At 40.4% G+C, this 17,092-nt stretch overlaps 1 protein-coding gene across 1 annotated transcript in view; it reads right to left on the bottom strand.

Moving 5' to 3' along the window:
- GPC3 (glypican 3) overlaps positions 1–16,874 on the bottom strand; it is a 409,732-nt gene extending 392,858 nt beyond the window's left edge. Inside the window, exon 1 of the mRNA XM_036227265.1 lies at positions 16,527–16,874. Within this exon, the coding sequence (XP_036083158.1) occupies positions 16,527–16,701 (175 nt within the window). The 5' untranslated portion in view covers positions 16,702–16,874. The remainder of the gene's footprint in view (positions 1–16,526) is intronic.
- Positions 16,875–17,092: the final 218 nt, after the last annotated feature.

Here is a 17,092-nt window from a genome sequence, read left to right on the forward strand (position 1 = left end):
AGTGAGCTGAGGCAGTGATGGAAACAGGTTGATGGAATCACTGAGGCAGTTCAACTCACAAAAAGGAGATAACCTTCACTGAACAGGAAAATCGAATGTCCGTGACCTCTGGCTGCTGAGCTGCATTTGGGTTGCAGCATTCCCACAAGTTCAAGCCACTGCTCTTCCCATGCTCTCCTCCCCCGCTCAACAAATATGGAGACCCCTGCATACAGCGTCCCTATCTGTCTACATGTCTGCCTCCCCACCTAGAGCAGGGAGAGTGGAATATTTGACTTCAAGTCACCAGCAGCCCCCAGCATCTCACACAAACTGAGTTCTCAAAATTGGTTTTGGGAGCAGTTCCTAGAAATGCTGAGCCCATCACAGAGTAAGCATTAGAAACATGGCTCTAGAACCAGACCAAGTGAATTTAATTCATTTCATAACAATTCGACCTTTGACACAAGTGGGTTTAATTCATTTCATAACAATTTGACCCTTGTCCTTTGAAACTGTAAGCCTCAGTTTCCTCATCAGTAAAATGGAGAAAATAATAATACCCACCTGGTAGTGCTTTTGTGAGGATTACATGGGATGTTGCCCATAAAAGGTGTAGCACAGCACCTGGCTCAATAAATGTTAATGATTATTAGCACTGCCCCCCCCCACAGGTGCTCCATAAAAACTTGCTGAATTGAACTCACAGCAGTGGAAATGACTAGCAGATGTGAAGGCAGCCTGGGCATTTATTTTTTTAGGTTTTTCCCACCTCACTCTGCACCAGATGACCTGAGATTCTTTTTCTTTCTTTCTTTTCTTTCTTTCTTGTAGAAAAAGGACAGTATAGGGGATAGTTAGGCTCTACTTTTGCTGATCTTCAGTTTTTCATTCAGGGCAGAAAACCAAATCTGGCAAAGTCAGGCAGATGATTTTCTGAGAAATATGACAAGGCTATTAAAAACTCTAAATGAAAGTTGTGTAATGAGCATGAATCTGAATACATTTAAATTTCCTCTAGATCCAGGAATTCCAGCAATATCTTTATATATTTTTAAAATGTGCTTTTGCAAATGTGAGAAGACCAAGGCCCTAAAGGATAGCAGAATTTCTTCAAGGGTGGGGGTAGGAAGGAGACACAATTGTCATGAAAATTAACCTCTGAAAATGCACTGGATTTTATTACCGAATGAATGCCTGAGGAGATTACTAGATTTTTAGGGTCTTTATTATTAAGAGAGCAACCTGCATGCCTGAAATAATTAAGAAGAGACTCAATTATCTAGTAAACTGAAATTTCAAACCACCCTGCTTACCTAAATGAGAAAAGCTGCTTAGACTAAAGCGTCATTACTTGTATTTAAACAAGCCTTAGCAAAGATATACAAGGAGCTAAAGAATGGAACCCCACATTCTTCCCTAAGCCACAACAATGCCTGTTTATGTAAACAGGATTTTCAATAACAGAACGAAATCTGAAAAAATGTTTTCATTATTGTCTCTGAAAAATGCAAATGCAGAAGATGAAAATCAAGGGGTTTTCACTATGATAGGTACTGAACACCCTAAAATATTTAGTCTATGTAAGCCTAAGCCAGGATTCCAAGTAGATCTAAAAAAAAAACAGGCAATGACTCTCTCCTTAAAAAGGTATAAGAGAGCACAGCGGTTTCTCTGACTCCATGGCAAGTTAAGTGCATATTTATTCAAAAACTCAGTTTAAAAAGAAGTAAAAGTAGGAGAAGAAATCTATTTACCTTTATTTGGCAGCCCCTTCCAAAATCTGAGCCAAAATATAAATATCATTGCATCTGTCATCATCACCATCTGACAATCAAACACTCCCTCATGACCATAACGACCTCCAGGCACAAACTAAAAGCTCATTAAAGAATATATGAAAGCTATTTATAGAAGAACTAAACAAAGACTGAAAGAACTATTAGCAAAATTAATTCAACTGTTCATACTTTTGACAACTATTACTATTTGTTTGAACTCAAGTGTCCAGCTCCTTCACTGGCAGGTATTGATGACTACAGAGATAGCACATATCCAGAGTTTAAAACTGACCTTGTAGTTTTAGGTTCAAGAACTCAGGCTTTAACCTATACTCTGTATATCAACCTTCCTGTTGCTGTTTAGGCAGCTGATAAGAGGCAGAAATCCTTCTTGCTCATTAGGCCATTAGCTGCTGGTAAGCAAAGGACTAGGGATGGGGGGTGTTCATTGGCCTGCAGGAATGTGCCAGACTCCACATATAAAGCCAACCCCAATTTGGGGTTAAGAATTTAACCTTAAAAGGCCGACAAGTCATAAATTTGCCTGAGGTTCATATATATGTGTGACTTTCACAGTTTATATTTCCTAGCCAGGACTCAAAGTCAAAACATGCCCCTGATTAATGAATGGTACTAATTGTTATTCCTGACTTGAGAACATTAGTCTTTATCCAAAATATTTTCTTAAAAAACACACACTCTCATACTAAAACTCTCTGGCTTGAGGGAGTTGGGATAACCGGTTAGAAAATAAAATAGAAAGTGAAGCCTAAGATTATCTGTTACTGGGTGCTACCATTTTGGTAATCAAAGTTGACTCAAAAGCTTCTATTTTATTGTGTCCATCAAGCAAAGTGCAAAGGAATGCCCTCCAAATCTAAACATCTGAGATAAAGCAACCATCTGTGACTGCACAAACACTAAGCTGGGGCAGGGGTGGGGTTAGGGGAGAGGACTGAAGTATCTCCAAGCACATTTTATCTAACTTATCTTGTTAAATATTTATACATAAGTACATAACCTAACAACCTTGGCCAAGCATAAAGACAGAAAAAAGAATTCCAAGGAATAGTCAAATCGGAATACACTTTGTAACCCGAAGTCAAATTTGAAACTAAGGCAATAATAAACTAAGTGCAACAATGTCCCTGAAATGTGAAAAGCATCATCAGGGAAAAGCAGGCTACAATTTGGTTAGCCTACGAGGTAGGTGTCAGTTGAACTCCATACTAGCAGAGTTTTAAGGCTTATCTTTAGAAAAGGGAAAAGGTATTCGGTGTAAGGAAAGAGATTTCTAAGAGGAAAGACGCCATTTGCGTTCACTGAGAATTATGACAGTGAGAGAGAATGCAAAACATAGCAATAATCTAAGGTATAAATCAGATATATTTAGCCTTGCCCTATCTATACAAAAATCATTTTAAATACTCAGAATTCTTAGAAAATGGAATGTAAATTCATGGGTGCGTATTTTAAAGCTCATCTCCAAACTAACTGAGGAATCAAATTTCGCAATATCCCAAGAGAAGCAACCAGGTACCCAAACCAAATAAGTGAGCAGAAATGGAAAGCCTGTTTTCTGTCCAGAATCACTGAGGGCAGGTGGATGTGGAGGAGGCAGAAGAAGATGGGGGAAGAGAAAGAAGGAAATCAAGAGCTACAGGAAAAGGAAACAACTTAAAACTAAAATACAGAGGAAAATATAAAACATTGCACTCATCTATTTTTTTAGAGAACAAGAAATACAAAACCATTCAATAAATATAACAAACCATAAAATACTTTCTGTTCTAAATTATTACCAGTTGAGAGTGTGTGTGAAGGTGAAAAGGAGGAAGGTGAAAAGGGAAGATGTGGGGAACAGATGATAAAAGGAGGTCTCTCGGTAGCTTTGAAGGTATACTGAGCCCCAGAAGGGCTGTAATGAGTGTGCACAGAGCACCCACTGTTCCCCTTAGCTATGGGTGTCAGAGCAACTTGGCCTATTTCTTATCACTACTCTATGAAATGTTGATAGGCTTTAGGGGAATTTAACCCAGATCTGTTCGTTGATAATATATTCTCATTACCATTAGGACCTAACTTAAAAATAAAACAGAATTGTTGAAGGGTGGGAGAGGGAAGATTCCGAATGACTGAATGAATGCTGGTTCCAACATCACCTTCAGGCTTTGTGAATGAGGTAACCTTACTCTCTCAAAGAACAAAGAAAAGGCAATTTGACAGTTTTTGAAGGCCAAAAGAACCTTCAGGCAACGTTATTAAATTGACCCACAGCACTGAAGTTTCAAAGGCAAGAAATGACTTGGGTTTTAGAAATTAACACTTGTGTAAAACCTTCAGAATTCCATGAGGGGAAATAAGCCTTTATTTCAGAAATAAACTTTGAAGTTTGAAAGCAAAGCAGAAACTCTGTTTCTGAAAACAGAAGGGACTATTTGAAACATTGAGCACAGTTCTTCCATGGCTCTTCAAAACTCTTAAAATTTCCACTGTGACTTCTGGAGTTGGCCAGAGAAGATATACCCCAGAATGCCAGCAAATGAGAAAATGGAAAACCATTATGTCCCTAGGGTAAAACCAAAATGATCTCAGAAGATACTTACCTCTGGCCACATTAAATTAAGCCAAGGATTAAACTGGAGGTTCTACCTATCTGCAGGAACAAAGACTGTTTTCCAAACCAGTCACAAAGTTATTAGCCATCCAACAGAGATCTTGTACAATTTCTCTAGCTTATTCTTTCTCACATTCTTATTCTCATTCATTCTCTCCCTCTCCTTATTCCTCCAACTCTCTGAATCCCTCTATCCTTCCTCTTCCTGCCTTCCCTTCCTCCCTCACTCAACCACACATTTCTTATGTATAGGTCTCTAAGGCCACATCAATGAGTGAATAGCTGAAGCACAGCACAAATGTGAGAAATCAAAAGAACATTATCTATTATGTGCAAGAGCCTTTCTTAAGTGCTGCAAGGAGTTTACGCTTGGAAGTAGCCCTTTTCAAACTTTAATATGTATATAAAGCTCCTAGGATCTTGTTTAAATATACCAATTCTGATTTAGTAGGTCTGGGAAGGGACCTAAGATTCTGAATTTCTTATAAGCTCCCAGGTGATGCTGATGCTGCTGGTCCAGGGGCCATACTTTAAGCAGCAAGGCTCTATTAAGAAGAAAAAAGTCAAGAATATAAATAATAACAAGAGCAAGCATGAAATGATTCATGAAGATGGCATTGCATTGACACCTTGGGTATGGCTGCAGCAAGCAGGATGAGAGGATGACAGTCAGGTAGTCTATAGGCAAAGCCCTGAAGGCACAACGACAGGGTCCTTTCAGTAATGAATTAGCAGCCTGTTATGCTTAAGTAGAGGACACACATGCCAAAGGGTAAGCCTTAGATACATGATGGAGGCAGACATGCAGGACTTAGCCATTTAACCTGAGTATGAGATGTATAAAAAGAGAAGTCGAGGATGATTTCAAGGTTTCAAGTCTGAGTACCAGACAGAGATGCTATCATCAGAAATGCAGAATGTTGGAGAAAGGCAAGTTTGTGCAGATAGAAAAAGAATATGATATCTTTGTCTCTGTTGAAAGTAAAGCATTGTGAGGACTTCCAGATGCCGATAGATAGCCAGAAGGCAACTGGGAAATAATGAACTAAAAGCAAGGAAGAGGTCAGGTTGGAAAGAGATACAGGAGTCATTCAAACAATGAAGATAATAAAATCAAGGGAATGGATGTAAGGATGAACAAGAGAGAACAGAAAGGACAAAGGACAAGTGCTACTGAAACACTTGCAACTAATAAAGGGTTGAGAGAAGTGAGAAAACAAGCAAAGACAGGATAAGCTTTACAGTAGAAGGGTAACCCAGAGTAAAGAATGTCATAAAAGTCAAAGGAGTGTGGGAATTTAAGTCAAATATTTTATATCCAGACCATATTCTCTCCCCTCATAATCCAATGGGTATACTAGAAATAGCATGAGCTAGGGAGTGAGACAAATCTGGAAGCAAATCCTGGCTCCACCACTTACATAATCTTTGGGAAAATAAGCCTTTCGTCTGTAAAATGGAGATAACATCACTTACCTTTCAGGTTTGCTAGGCACTCAGTAAATGGTAGTTTCAATGATCTTTGGCCCTTCCAAAGTATCCCGTCAACCTGAAAGTGACCTCGAAAATCTACTGGAGAACAAGGGGTTTCAAGCTTACATCAAATGAGAGTAGAAACCCTGATGAAGACAACCTCTTAAACAACAAGGACGTTAAGGAAGCCAGTCATGCCAGAGAAACAGAAATTTATACAACCCTCTCCCCCTGCCAACTAAAAAAATATCACATCTCCATAGACACTTAAGAAAAAATCAGCCCAATTACACAAGTATTCCTAGTATTTGCCTGGAACCATATGTTTCAGAGGCTAGCCAGCAGGGTCCAGTCTAAAGTGGAATAGAGATCAGACCTCCAAAAGCTACAAACTGTTACTGCTTTCATTCTTGAGGTGGGAGAGTGCTCCCCAGAGGGAGGGCCAGAGGAACCTCCATGTTGGAACCAGGCAGGTCAGTGGAACTCAGAACTTGCCGATACTTTATGAGTGGCTGTATTGTTTGTATATAAGATATGTGAAAGCAAGGCTTTCATGACACAAATGTTAAGTATGATTGTGAAAGACCACCCACTGCTAAGAGTAACAAACAACTTTCAAACAGTTTAAATAGCACATATAATTATTAATTATTTATATCAAAAATCATAGAAATCTGACCCCTTGATTCTAATGTATCTCTCTCTCTCTCTCTCTCTCTTTCTCTCATTCATTCTCGCTCTCGCTCTCTCTCTGTGTATATATGTGTGTGCCTGTGCAGCATGTGTGTGTGTGTTTGGTGGTACATTATTTTACTTGCAAAGTCTTGGACCATGACAACATATATTCATACTTCTCTTAATCAGGAAAGTTCTCGAAGTCTTTGGCAGTTTTTTAAAAATCACCAGATGTTGGCAAAATGCATCTTAAGACATGTCACATGCAAAACCCTGGAAAATATCATCCACACCCATGACTTCCAACTTGAGCCTATATTCTGATGAGTCCCAACTATGCTTCTTCTAAACTCTAGAAGAATAAATACACTCTTTCCCAGTGATCTCATCTATTCCCAGAGTTTCAATTACCATCTATATGCTGGTAATGTCCAAGTATGTATACATAGCCTTGATTTCTCTGTTCTGTGATCTGAAACACAACCTCAATAACTAGCAGGCATTTCTGCCTCAATGTTCGGAGGATACTTCAAACTCAATCTGTTCAAAATCAAATTCATTTCGCCCCTTAAAAGTATGTCCCTCCTATATTTTATTCATTTATTCAACAAATACATACTCAGCACCCATACTCAGTGTCATAGTCTCACTACCCAGAAAAACTTGAAGTTCTAAACTATCCCTTTTGTCCTCATATTCAGTCACCAAGTCATATCTACTCTACTGTCTCTATTCTCTCAACTTTATCACCTGCATTATTAAAACACCCAGCTATCTATCTCTCACTCTCCAGTCATGTTCTATATTGAGTGACATTTTCTCTTCTTTAAATGTTTTCACAGATCTTCATCATCCTTGGATACAGCCCAGGGAAACTGCTCAGCATTTCCTCCCTACTTCTCTAGTTCGTCTTTCCTCCATCTTCTCCACATTTGTGCTCCAGCCAACCCAACCTATTCCAGTTCAACAAATGTGTCATTTTATCTCTTAACTCTGTGCCTTTGCACATACCTTACACAACAGCTCACTTAAGGCAATTAGGCACCCATCCTCCACAGCTCAACAGCCCCTAGATCCTCACAGGGTGCCCAGCTCTATGGCAGCTCTCATTCTACCATCTTGACAACCATGATGTTTCTTATCTGGCTCCCTCCCCCTAGGCACCAATTTTATCTTATTCATCAGCTTCTAGCTCAGTACCTGGCACAGAGTCAGTGCTCAATAAATGTTGGTTAAAGTAAAAAAAAATGAATGAAAAACTATTAAATATTTATGTAAAGATAGCATAGCATATAAAGTTCATTATTAGTTTTTTTTCCTTTTATGAGAATTCCTATCTGTTTTCCAAAAACAATTGGTCCCCAATACCATAAAACCTAACCTGGAAACTGCCTCTTGGGTCAGATTCTCATTCTTATGGAGCTCAACATGCAATGCAGCCAGGGCTAGAAGTAGTTCTCCAAAATAAGCCAAATTCACAGTATTAGTTGACCATGATTACTTTAACCAGGATCACATCCCTGTACTTAGGGAAATGATGGAACTTGATAAATGAACAGTAGCTCAATGATATCTATGACAATTAGCTCTGCAAGAACTTGGGGCCAATTCAACTGAAAAAGGTTTACTGGAGCTCTGAAAAGCTGTAACCCCTAGCTGTTCCCAGTGTAAGTTAGGCTTATTCTCTAGATTATGAAGGGTGTACAGATATAAAGATATTCTATGTGTGTGTATATAATTGTATAAATGTGTATGTGTTGGAACCAAGGAAGTCAGTGGAATTCAGAACCTGCAGACACTTTATGAGTGGCTACATTGTTTGGACCTAAGATATATGAAAGCATGGCTTTCAGTAAGGTATGACTATGAAAGACCACCCACTGCTTAGAGTAACAATTAACAACTTTCAAACAGTTTAAATAGCACATAATCATTAATTGCTGCTATCAAAATAATATAAATATATATAATCTATGAATATAAATATATAAAACATATCCAAACACCACATTTGGATGAAGCTGTGGCTAAAAATCTCTCTCTACTTGTCACTTCCTCCTCAAACTTCAGTTTTAAAAGAGGGGCAACAGGGCTCCCAGGATCACAGAAAATAGATAAATAAGCTTCCACTCCATCAAGCCTTCTCCAGTCTCTGCTGCAGCTCAACTTATACAATGATGCATTCAGAGAATCAGTCATTCTCTAGGTATATGCCATCCTAGGATTCATTCGACAGTACCCTAGACTATGTCTTTAAGTGTTTAATCTTACATTCATTCCAAACTTTATTAATAACTCTGTAATGCACTCTATTCACCACTCTAGAGGATATCATGATGAATCAAACATGGCTCCTACATTCAACAAGCATAGGGTCTGACAGAGGCTATGAATAAGCTATGTACTTCAAAAAACATGGATATTAAGAAAGAAGTACAGATAAAGTATTTCTGGGAACCAAATGCAATTGGGGCATATCTCTGTATTATCTCTGCACAAATTTCCATATTCAAATATTTCCCAATCCTTTCAGTCTGTTATGTGCCAGTTAACTTTCTGATATATATCAGAGTGAAGGCTTTTAATCTCCTTCCTGTATCTGTCATTCTAACTCTTCCTCTCTTCACCATGTTCCCCTCAGCTTCAATCATCCAAACCAAAATTTGACAATGAGCAATGGAGAATTCCAGGATTCCATAATTAATATATACTACAAGTACCAAGGAGCAGAACTATAAACAAGGAGGAAACTATACAAACAGAATTCTAATATTATTTTCAAATAAAAATCATCCCTTTCTTTTTTATCCTCTTTCCTACTTGGGCCTCTACCTGAAAGAAATCCCGATGGGCCATCCCTAGCCAACTAATTGAGTTTTCTCAGCTGACTTTTAAAAGTTTTCTCTAATGCATGCAGAAATTAAGAGGACTCTCATGAGGTCCTTTATCCTACTGCAATAAAATTTCCGTGGCTGAAAATCCACTTTGAATATGTCCTTTTAAATGTACATTTAGGAAGCTTTATGTTATAGGTAAGAAACACCAAACAATGAGGAAAAGTTTACATACATTCAGTATATGTTTCTTTAACTGACACCAAGTTGCATTATTTTCACAAACTTAAATACCACATATCTGTAAAGTGAAAATAAATATGTTTTCATGTATATGTGGATATATTTAATTTATCTTTAGGCTACTTAAAATAGCCTTGTAAACAAGCACAGAATACTTAACTCTTATAAGACCTAGCTAGTCTATTTTTTCTAGAGAGTTATAGTACAGCCGAATGAACTAAACCAAAGTCCTTTATCACTTACTTATATACAACAAATGGATTTTTGACCTGAAAAAGTAGTTACTTTTTTAGAAATATTAGCATATTGAGTAAAAATGTATCAATTACTTAAATATTGGTTTTATGAACATTTTATGTTCATAATACATTTCTAACTCCATTTATTCATTTAGTCTACAAATATTTATTGAGTACCTATTATTTATACCATGCACTGTGCTAGACACTGGGGATACAAAGATAAGATACAGCTCCTAATAACCTCAAGATCATAGTCTAATAGGGAGATATAGATACTTGTGAACACATTCCTTGAAGATGCCATAATCAAGATTTCTAATTTTTCAGCAATAAACTTATTTTAAAAAGGGAAATTCAAAAAGGCCAATTAAAATTCTGCTCTAAAAGTCTGCCTAATTCTGGATGTATAAGAAGTAAGTACACATTTCATTGTGAAAATTTTGAAAAAAAAATACATAAACCTCTCAAAATCCTTACTTTTGAGAAATATGTATCTCTCATCTTTCAGGTGGATAGATGGAATACAATGGGTAGAGGTTTCTTTTATATTTTTAACATCCTTGTGCCTTCTTATTGCACTTTCAATTGTATTTTATCTCCCTTCCTATCAATTATTTATCAAGATAAGCCTATTAAGTATACGTCATAGAGTTTAGTAGATTTACTAATCTAGCATGTAAATACAATTTCAGCTACTAGAAGTAATTAACTGTTTGAAACACTAGCAATGTGTTTTGGTCCTAACACTGACTCCTTTTTACTCATAAGGAAAAATACAAACTCTAAAAACAGGCTTTATCCAGCTACACACAAAGAGAGGCAAAAGTGAAAACGCCTTTCTCGTTAATTAATCTGGATTCATTTTTGTTTACAAATGGCAAATAAGTATTTCTAATAATTAGCACTTGGATAATTGATTTTTATTTGGCCTAATTTGAAGAAAAGAACTAAATCTTTACTTTTGAGTATTCAACAAGAGATTCAAGTGAGACTATATAATGTTCCAGGGAGTGTTTTCCCCTCACACACAGCATTTCAAAACACACATTTTTCTCTGCTGATATGCCCATCTTTGCCTTGCTTTTTGAATTACATTCTCCCTGTCGTTATATCTCACAAAGTAAATTCCCATTACTTTATGCTGTCTCTAAAGCCAGTCTGGGGCTCATGACTTGGATTCTACTTTCTGATGCTCATTTCTTAATGGAGTGCTAGGGATCCTGTTTCAAGCCAGATAATTTGCTAAATATGGACAGATGAATGGGGGTTTCTTCTGCCCATATTTTCCATTAGACCCTAGATTACCAAAAACATCAAACCCGTTTACAAGCTTGGCTAAGGCTGAATAGATGTTGGCTCCTAGTACAATCTCTTGAATTTAGCCTGTACACAAATTCTGATCCCAGTTTACAGACACCTTTGAGGTACTTCAACAGGTCTGTGCATGTGCTATAGCTCAACTCCCAAATATGGTAATGTCAACATTAGCAAGAAAGGTCTAGCTGACATTAAAACAAAAAAGAATTTGATTTAAGAGCTATCTTACAATTTATGTGCTATAATAATTGTTGCTCTTTAATGACACTAAGCCAATTATAACAATGTTGCTAATTTCAATTTGTGCTTTGGGTATTCAACATTAATAAGCCCTCCCTGATGATAAGAGTCGCCAGCTAACCTAAATAAGCCTGAATCAGTCTCCAGTCGAAATAGACTTGCCTGAAAAATTTGTCCACATACTCCAATAACATACCATAAAAATTTGGACTTAGGCTTTTAAAATAAGTAAGGTGGCAAAAAGCTTAAGAAAGTATTTGAGAGTTTATAGAGAATACATAATAATCTAGAAATTCTATTATCGTCAATTACTTACTAAATGCTCATGGTACTCTTAGCATTAGGCTCAACACTGCATCAAATGGAGTGCTTTCCCTTTAAAAAGCTTATAATCTAAAACATACAAACAACCATATGCAGAAAAAAGCTAGAGATCAGAGTAAAAGGAAGCATTCACAAAAATGTACAAATTCAGCATGCCAGAACTTTTCAGTTGAGCAATATGATCCCCAGTGAAATTCTTTCCAAATGATGTATCATGTGCACAAGTTACAAGTGATTATCTTCAATTTTCTTAGAAATGAGTAATAAGATACCCCTTAAAACCCATGTTTTGTATATGCATCAAACACAAAAGTTGGCGTGGTCATTGATAGCTGCCATTTAAGAAGAAAACATATTTTCTGTCTTATCTCATAGCAGACAAAACCAGACCTCTTTTCTCCCAAGTTGGTAATAAGTACCCTTTTACTAGGCTACAATGAACAGCAAACATTATAATTCTAAAGATGGAACTAACAGAATGCTCAAAAATATTGCATCAAAATATTGGATACAACCTACCAGCCCATAGGAAAAAAAAAACATTGCAAAACTGACACCATCTGTGGAATCTAGCATCTATCAAAATCTTCTTATGCTTGTATTTCCTAATGCTTACAAATGGAATTTGCTCCAAGAATTAAGAAAACTCTTTTTAAGATGGCGGCTCTATTAAGAGATTTCTCCCTATCTCCCACTTCATCTCTTCAATTCTTTACTCTTTGCCCAGGCTGGCTATTGTGACCATTTCAGCCAATTTCCTGGAGGTATTTTCTAGCCCTTTTCACCCTTTTTAATCCTACAACTTTCCTGAGAGGCCTGTTTAGTAGTATGCTCCCCCACTAGTCTGTGAGCGCCTTGACAAAAGGGACTGTGTCTTACTCCTCTCAGCACCCCCAGCACCTAACAACACAGAGCCTGCCAAGGAGCAGGCAGTCTTCGACTTCTTTCAGGCCAAGGTGCTCCACAGATGGATCATCACCCATGTCCTCAATCAGACTGAGGCACCCCTATAAGCCTATCTTAGAACCAATCATCAGGATTAACGTAATCAATCTATTCGGATCACATTTGAAAGAATTCTCTACACTGTTCCAAGTTTGCACATGATAATACAACTTTTTCAAAGTTTAACAAATCACTTGCTCACCCAAAAGTCTAGTGCAATCTCAGAGGAGGGAAAATCCTCTCATACTTCACTTCTTATTCTCTTGCCGGACAATAGAGCAGCTAACTGCTGCAAGCTAATTGGAGAACCACAGCTGGCAACCCAGATACAGTAGCTAGTTCTGACAACACACACACACACACACACACACACACACACACACAAATACCGAACTCTCTCTTTGTTTCAGGAATTCTGATTTTTATTTTTATGTTGTTTCATCTATTTCTGAGAAACTCCAAGTAGATTTTGGCTCTTCAAGGCTGCTTTTTACTCACACAGGCAGTTGGCCTTCTGGACTGGTTCTTGCACTTTCCAAGGCCCTCTCAGGCAAGATTCCTCAATCTTTTGGGAGTTGCAACACTAACACAGTTTGTTTGATTTTCTCATTTTCATCCCTCCTCTTTACCACCACCCCCCACAAAAGTGGTGTATGGCATTCATAAAGTGAATTACACTTGATTTTGTTTAGAGGAATTTTTTTCAGACTTCTGTAACATTCCCTTGAGACAATTGGAAACATCATTGTCTGATTACTAGCTCACTTTCCTTGCCTAAAATTGTATCCATTCTTGATTGTGCCTGTGGGTAGGTTAAGCAAAACAAAATAAACATCTAGACTTATGAGCTCATAGGCTTTCTTCCTGAATTTTTCTAAATTAAATAAGGGCAAAAGAGCTGCACTGGAAGTCAGTTATATGGATTTTTTTTTTTGCCAAATGCTAACTCTGTGTGCCTGGTTTCCATCTGTGGTGCTTTCCAAGTTTCAAATCCTTTAAAAAAAAAGGCTGGGGTATGAAAAGATCTATGGATTTGGGGGACATGCTATTTAGAATTGCTATCCTGTCCCTTTGAACACTCTTAAAAGAAATGGGAACATGAGATTGTAAGGCTTTAGATTAGCTTTGTGGCAGTCTAGTGTAGTCCTTCAGCACCAGTGATTTATTTTTTAGGCTGGCTGATTTCAAATGCCATTTAGTTTCATCCATATTAGCATAAGAAATGTACCTCATCCACTCTAACCCATTTCTGCTAATGGTCAAAGTTAGCAGTCAACCCCAAATACTCCCCCTAAGTGAGACAGGACATTCTTGAGGATTTCTGCTTACTGTGACCAAAGCTCATTTTATCTGGGACAAAGAAAGCTTTCGTGCAGTTTATACAGTAGAGCAGGCAAAGTGAACATAGCTTAAAAAATAGATGGGAAAAAATGTCAAGTGCTCATCATGATGATTTGTAACTATCAAATAATTTGAAGCTCTCTTTCAATTCCCAACCACTGAACAACAGCAAATTACACATTTATTCGCTTTGAAATTATGTACTTACCATTGTATTTAGTCTGCCATTATTGTCTCGTCTCTGAAATACTCATGAGCTCTTACAACACATGGACATTTTCACCATGTTTTCCATATCTACAGTGACCATATTCACCCAACTGAAAATGAGGACACATGGTCTCATGCCAAGACATAGTACTAAAAATGCACACTGTCCCAGTAAATCTAGGATAGATGGGAGCTGTATGGTATCACCATATTTGAAGTCTGGCTTTGCTCCAGGGCAAGTCAGAACAGTGCCTGCCATGTAAAAGGTGCACAACACTGCATGTTTGTTAAATAGAAGTGAAGTTGGGAATGTTGAATGTAAATGGTAAAGACCCTTGGAAAGTGATTTTTCTTATGGAGTTTGGGAAATACTAGCGGAAAATAATAAATTTCCATTACCAGTCCCTGTTTCCTAGAGTTTGGCCATCCTTAAGCCTGGAGTAAGAGAGCTGAGAAGGAGGGAGTGCAGGCCAAATCTCATACACAGTGTGTGGGCCCTCCCAATACTTTTATACAGATGCTGCAAAGAGGCAGGCAGCCAGAGAGCTGGGGGAGGGGCACCGGCATGAGTGTCTGTGGAGGGGGTTGCTCAATCAGTATCTGCATTCCCTCTGGCCTTTTTCTTCTTTTAAGCACAACCTTTACTCCCTAGTTTCAAACAAGCCAAATGTGGCCCCAACCCCAACCCTGGAGCCATTCATCTTGTGGGGGCTAATCCTGTGAAGACCAATTTTTACATTATCAACAAAAGCATGTTCTCCAGCTTTAGCAATCTAATTACCATGGCACTTCGAGGGGGAGAGAGATTTGCCTGTTGTTTCAGCTCTGTGGAACTGATTCATAGGTTGCCCCTTACAGCTCCTGCACACGCCCACGTGGTATGTTATTAACACTTAACAGTAGAAGAGGTAGTTCTACCCTTCCTTAGAGGGAAGTCCTGCAAAGCAATATTTAAAATATGCACAAATGCATTTCAGTCACCAAAAAGGGTGACCAATTACCTTTGCAACTAAACAGCAGGCTTGCTCGGCTCTTTTTATCCACCTAAAGAAAAGGCTGAGGGCGCACTGGCTGCCTAGGTAACCTCCCGCTAGTGTACGCTCGCTGGCAGCGCCCACAGGGCGCGCATCGCATTTACAACTTGGTCCAACCATCAGGCCCGCCTCTCTGAGTTGAGAGCCAAGAGCCAAGTTTGGGCAACGGCTGCTCTCGGATTACTCGGGAGTGCGGGACACGAGCCTCGCTGGATGCATGGGTCGCGAAGAGACCCTGGAGGCCACATACGTCTTACGGTTTGCGAATACAACTGGCTGTTTCTTCAAAGCGCACCGCTGACAAATTAACCTGTTTGAAACCCAGTCTTCTTCCCCGCATTGTCAGTATAGCAGCTTGTCCTGATGGGATTCTAAGGCAGGCTTTTAGAAGTCCAACCGCGGGACAGTCAATCACACAAGGCTATTAATATTCGTCTGTTGACAGCGGCAGCCCTCAGCTACGGTTAAAATATGGCCTTAAAACACGATCTGATAGTGCAGAACAAAAGGCAGGCATTCAGAAACTTTCCTCCATCTAAAATCATCTCCCCTTCAGGGTCCCGCCTGTCAAAAGGGCTGACGAATTTGAGAGGGGGGAGGAGTTATATCATCTTTGGACTCCAGAGCCCTGGGCCAGGAGCACCGTTTTTGACGCGATTTTGCCAACCTAGAGAAGGGACGCTGTTCTGAAGGAAAGGGCTCAGTCCTCCTCATTTGGGGGACACTCTTCGTCAAAAGTTTCCCTCTGTGTGTTTTTACCTGCAACTGCGGATTCGGAGATCTGTTCTCAACTTTGCCTGCACTTGGGCCCGTGAGCTCGAGAACCCATGCTGCAGGAAGGAGAGGTTAGGGAAAGAATGGCTGGAGCCGCGGTCCAGCTAAGGTTGAAATTCTGTGAGTGAGGGTGGCAAATTCCAGAGGCACCAGTTCGATGTGGAGCACCAGTTCGCCGAGGCCCAGAGAGAAAGCTCCCATCTTCCCGCCCTCCCCCAAATATGGGGGCTCCGGAGCAGGCCATGCCCGCCGATCCTCTCACTAGCATCTTCCCTGACAGCAGAGTGAGTCTGGGGAATACGGCCACCGTCCACACACACCCTTCTTTTCCTCCCTTAGAAGACCTGGTCGGCCCCGGACATAGCGACCACTCCCAGGTGCCCAGCGGCAGGGCGCATGACCTGGGCCCCGTGCGGCTAGAGCGCTCAGGGTACCGCCACCACGCGCCTCGGGGCTCTACGCTGGGCGCAGGGAATGAGTAAGGGACTCCTCCTCACCTGGCACGGGGGTTTCAGGCACCCACTTGAGTCCGGGCTGCAGTCTCTGGAAAAAGGAGCGGACCTGGTGACAGGTGGCATCCGGCGGCGGTGGCGGGGGCTGCGCCTGTCCAGGGCAGTCCAAGCTGAGAAGCATCGCCACCACCAAGCACGCGGTGCTCACGGTCCCTGCCATCCTTCTGGGCGGGGATCGAGGGGAGCGCGGGAGAGTGGCAGCGGGGACGAGAGCAGTCCCAGGACACACGGCAAGCCTCGCAAGACGTGGTCCGAGGAGGAGCGGGAGACTTGCAGCTACCCAGCCGCTGCAAAAGTTTCCTCGCAGCTACCTGGGCGCTGGGCGAGGGCGGGAATGTTTAGCAGTGCGGGCGGGGCGGGGCGGGGCCAGCCGGGACGGGGTGGGGCGGGGCGAGGAGGGACCGGGCGAGGCGGGGCGGGGCGAGGCCAACTGCGCGGCCTGGGGGAGACCGTGAGCCTGCGGGCGCGGGATGCCGGGCCGCGGGGACTGCTGGAGCACCGTAACGTGGGGACCAACGGGGGAGGCTCAAGAGGAGAGTGCGCGATGGCTC

Source organism: Rousettus aegyptiacus, unplaced genomic scaffold, assembly GCF_014176215.1.
Source record: "Rousettus aegyptiacus isolate mRouAeg1 unplaced genomic scaffold, mRouAeg1.p scaffold_m13_p_9, whole genome shotgun sequence".
In the NCBI taxonomy this organism is placed as follows: domain Eukaryota; kingdom Metazoa; phylum Chordata; class Mammalia; order Chiroptera; family Pteropodidae; genus Rousettus; species Rousettus aegyptiacus.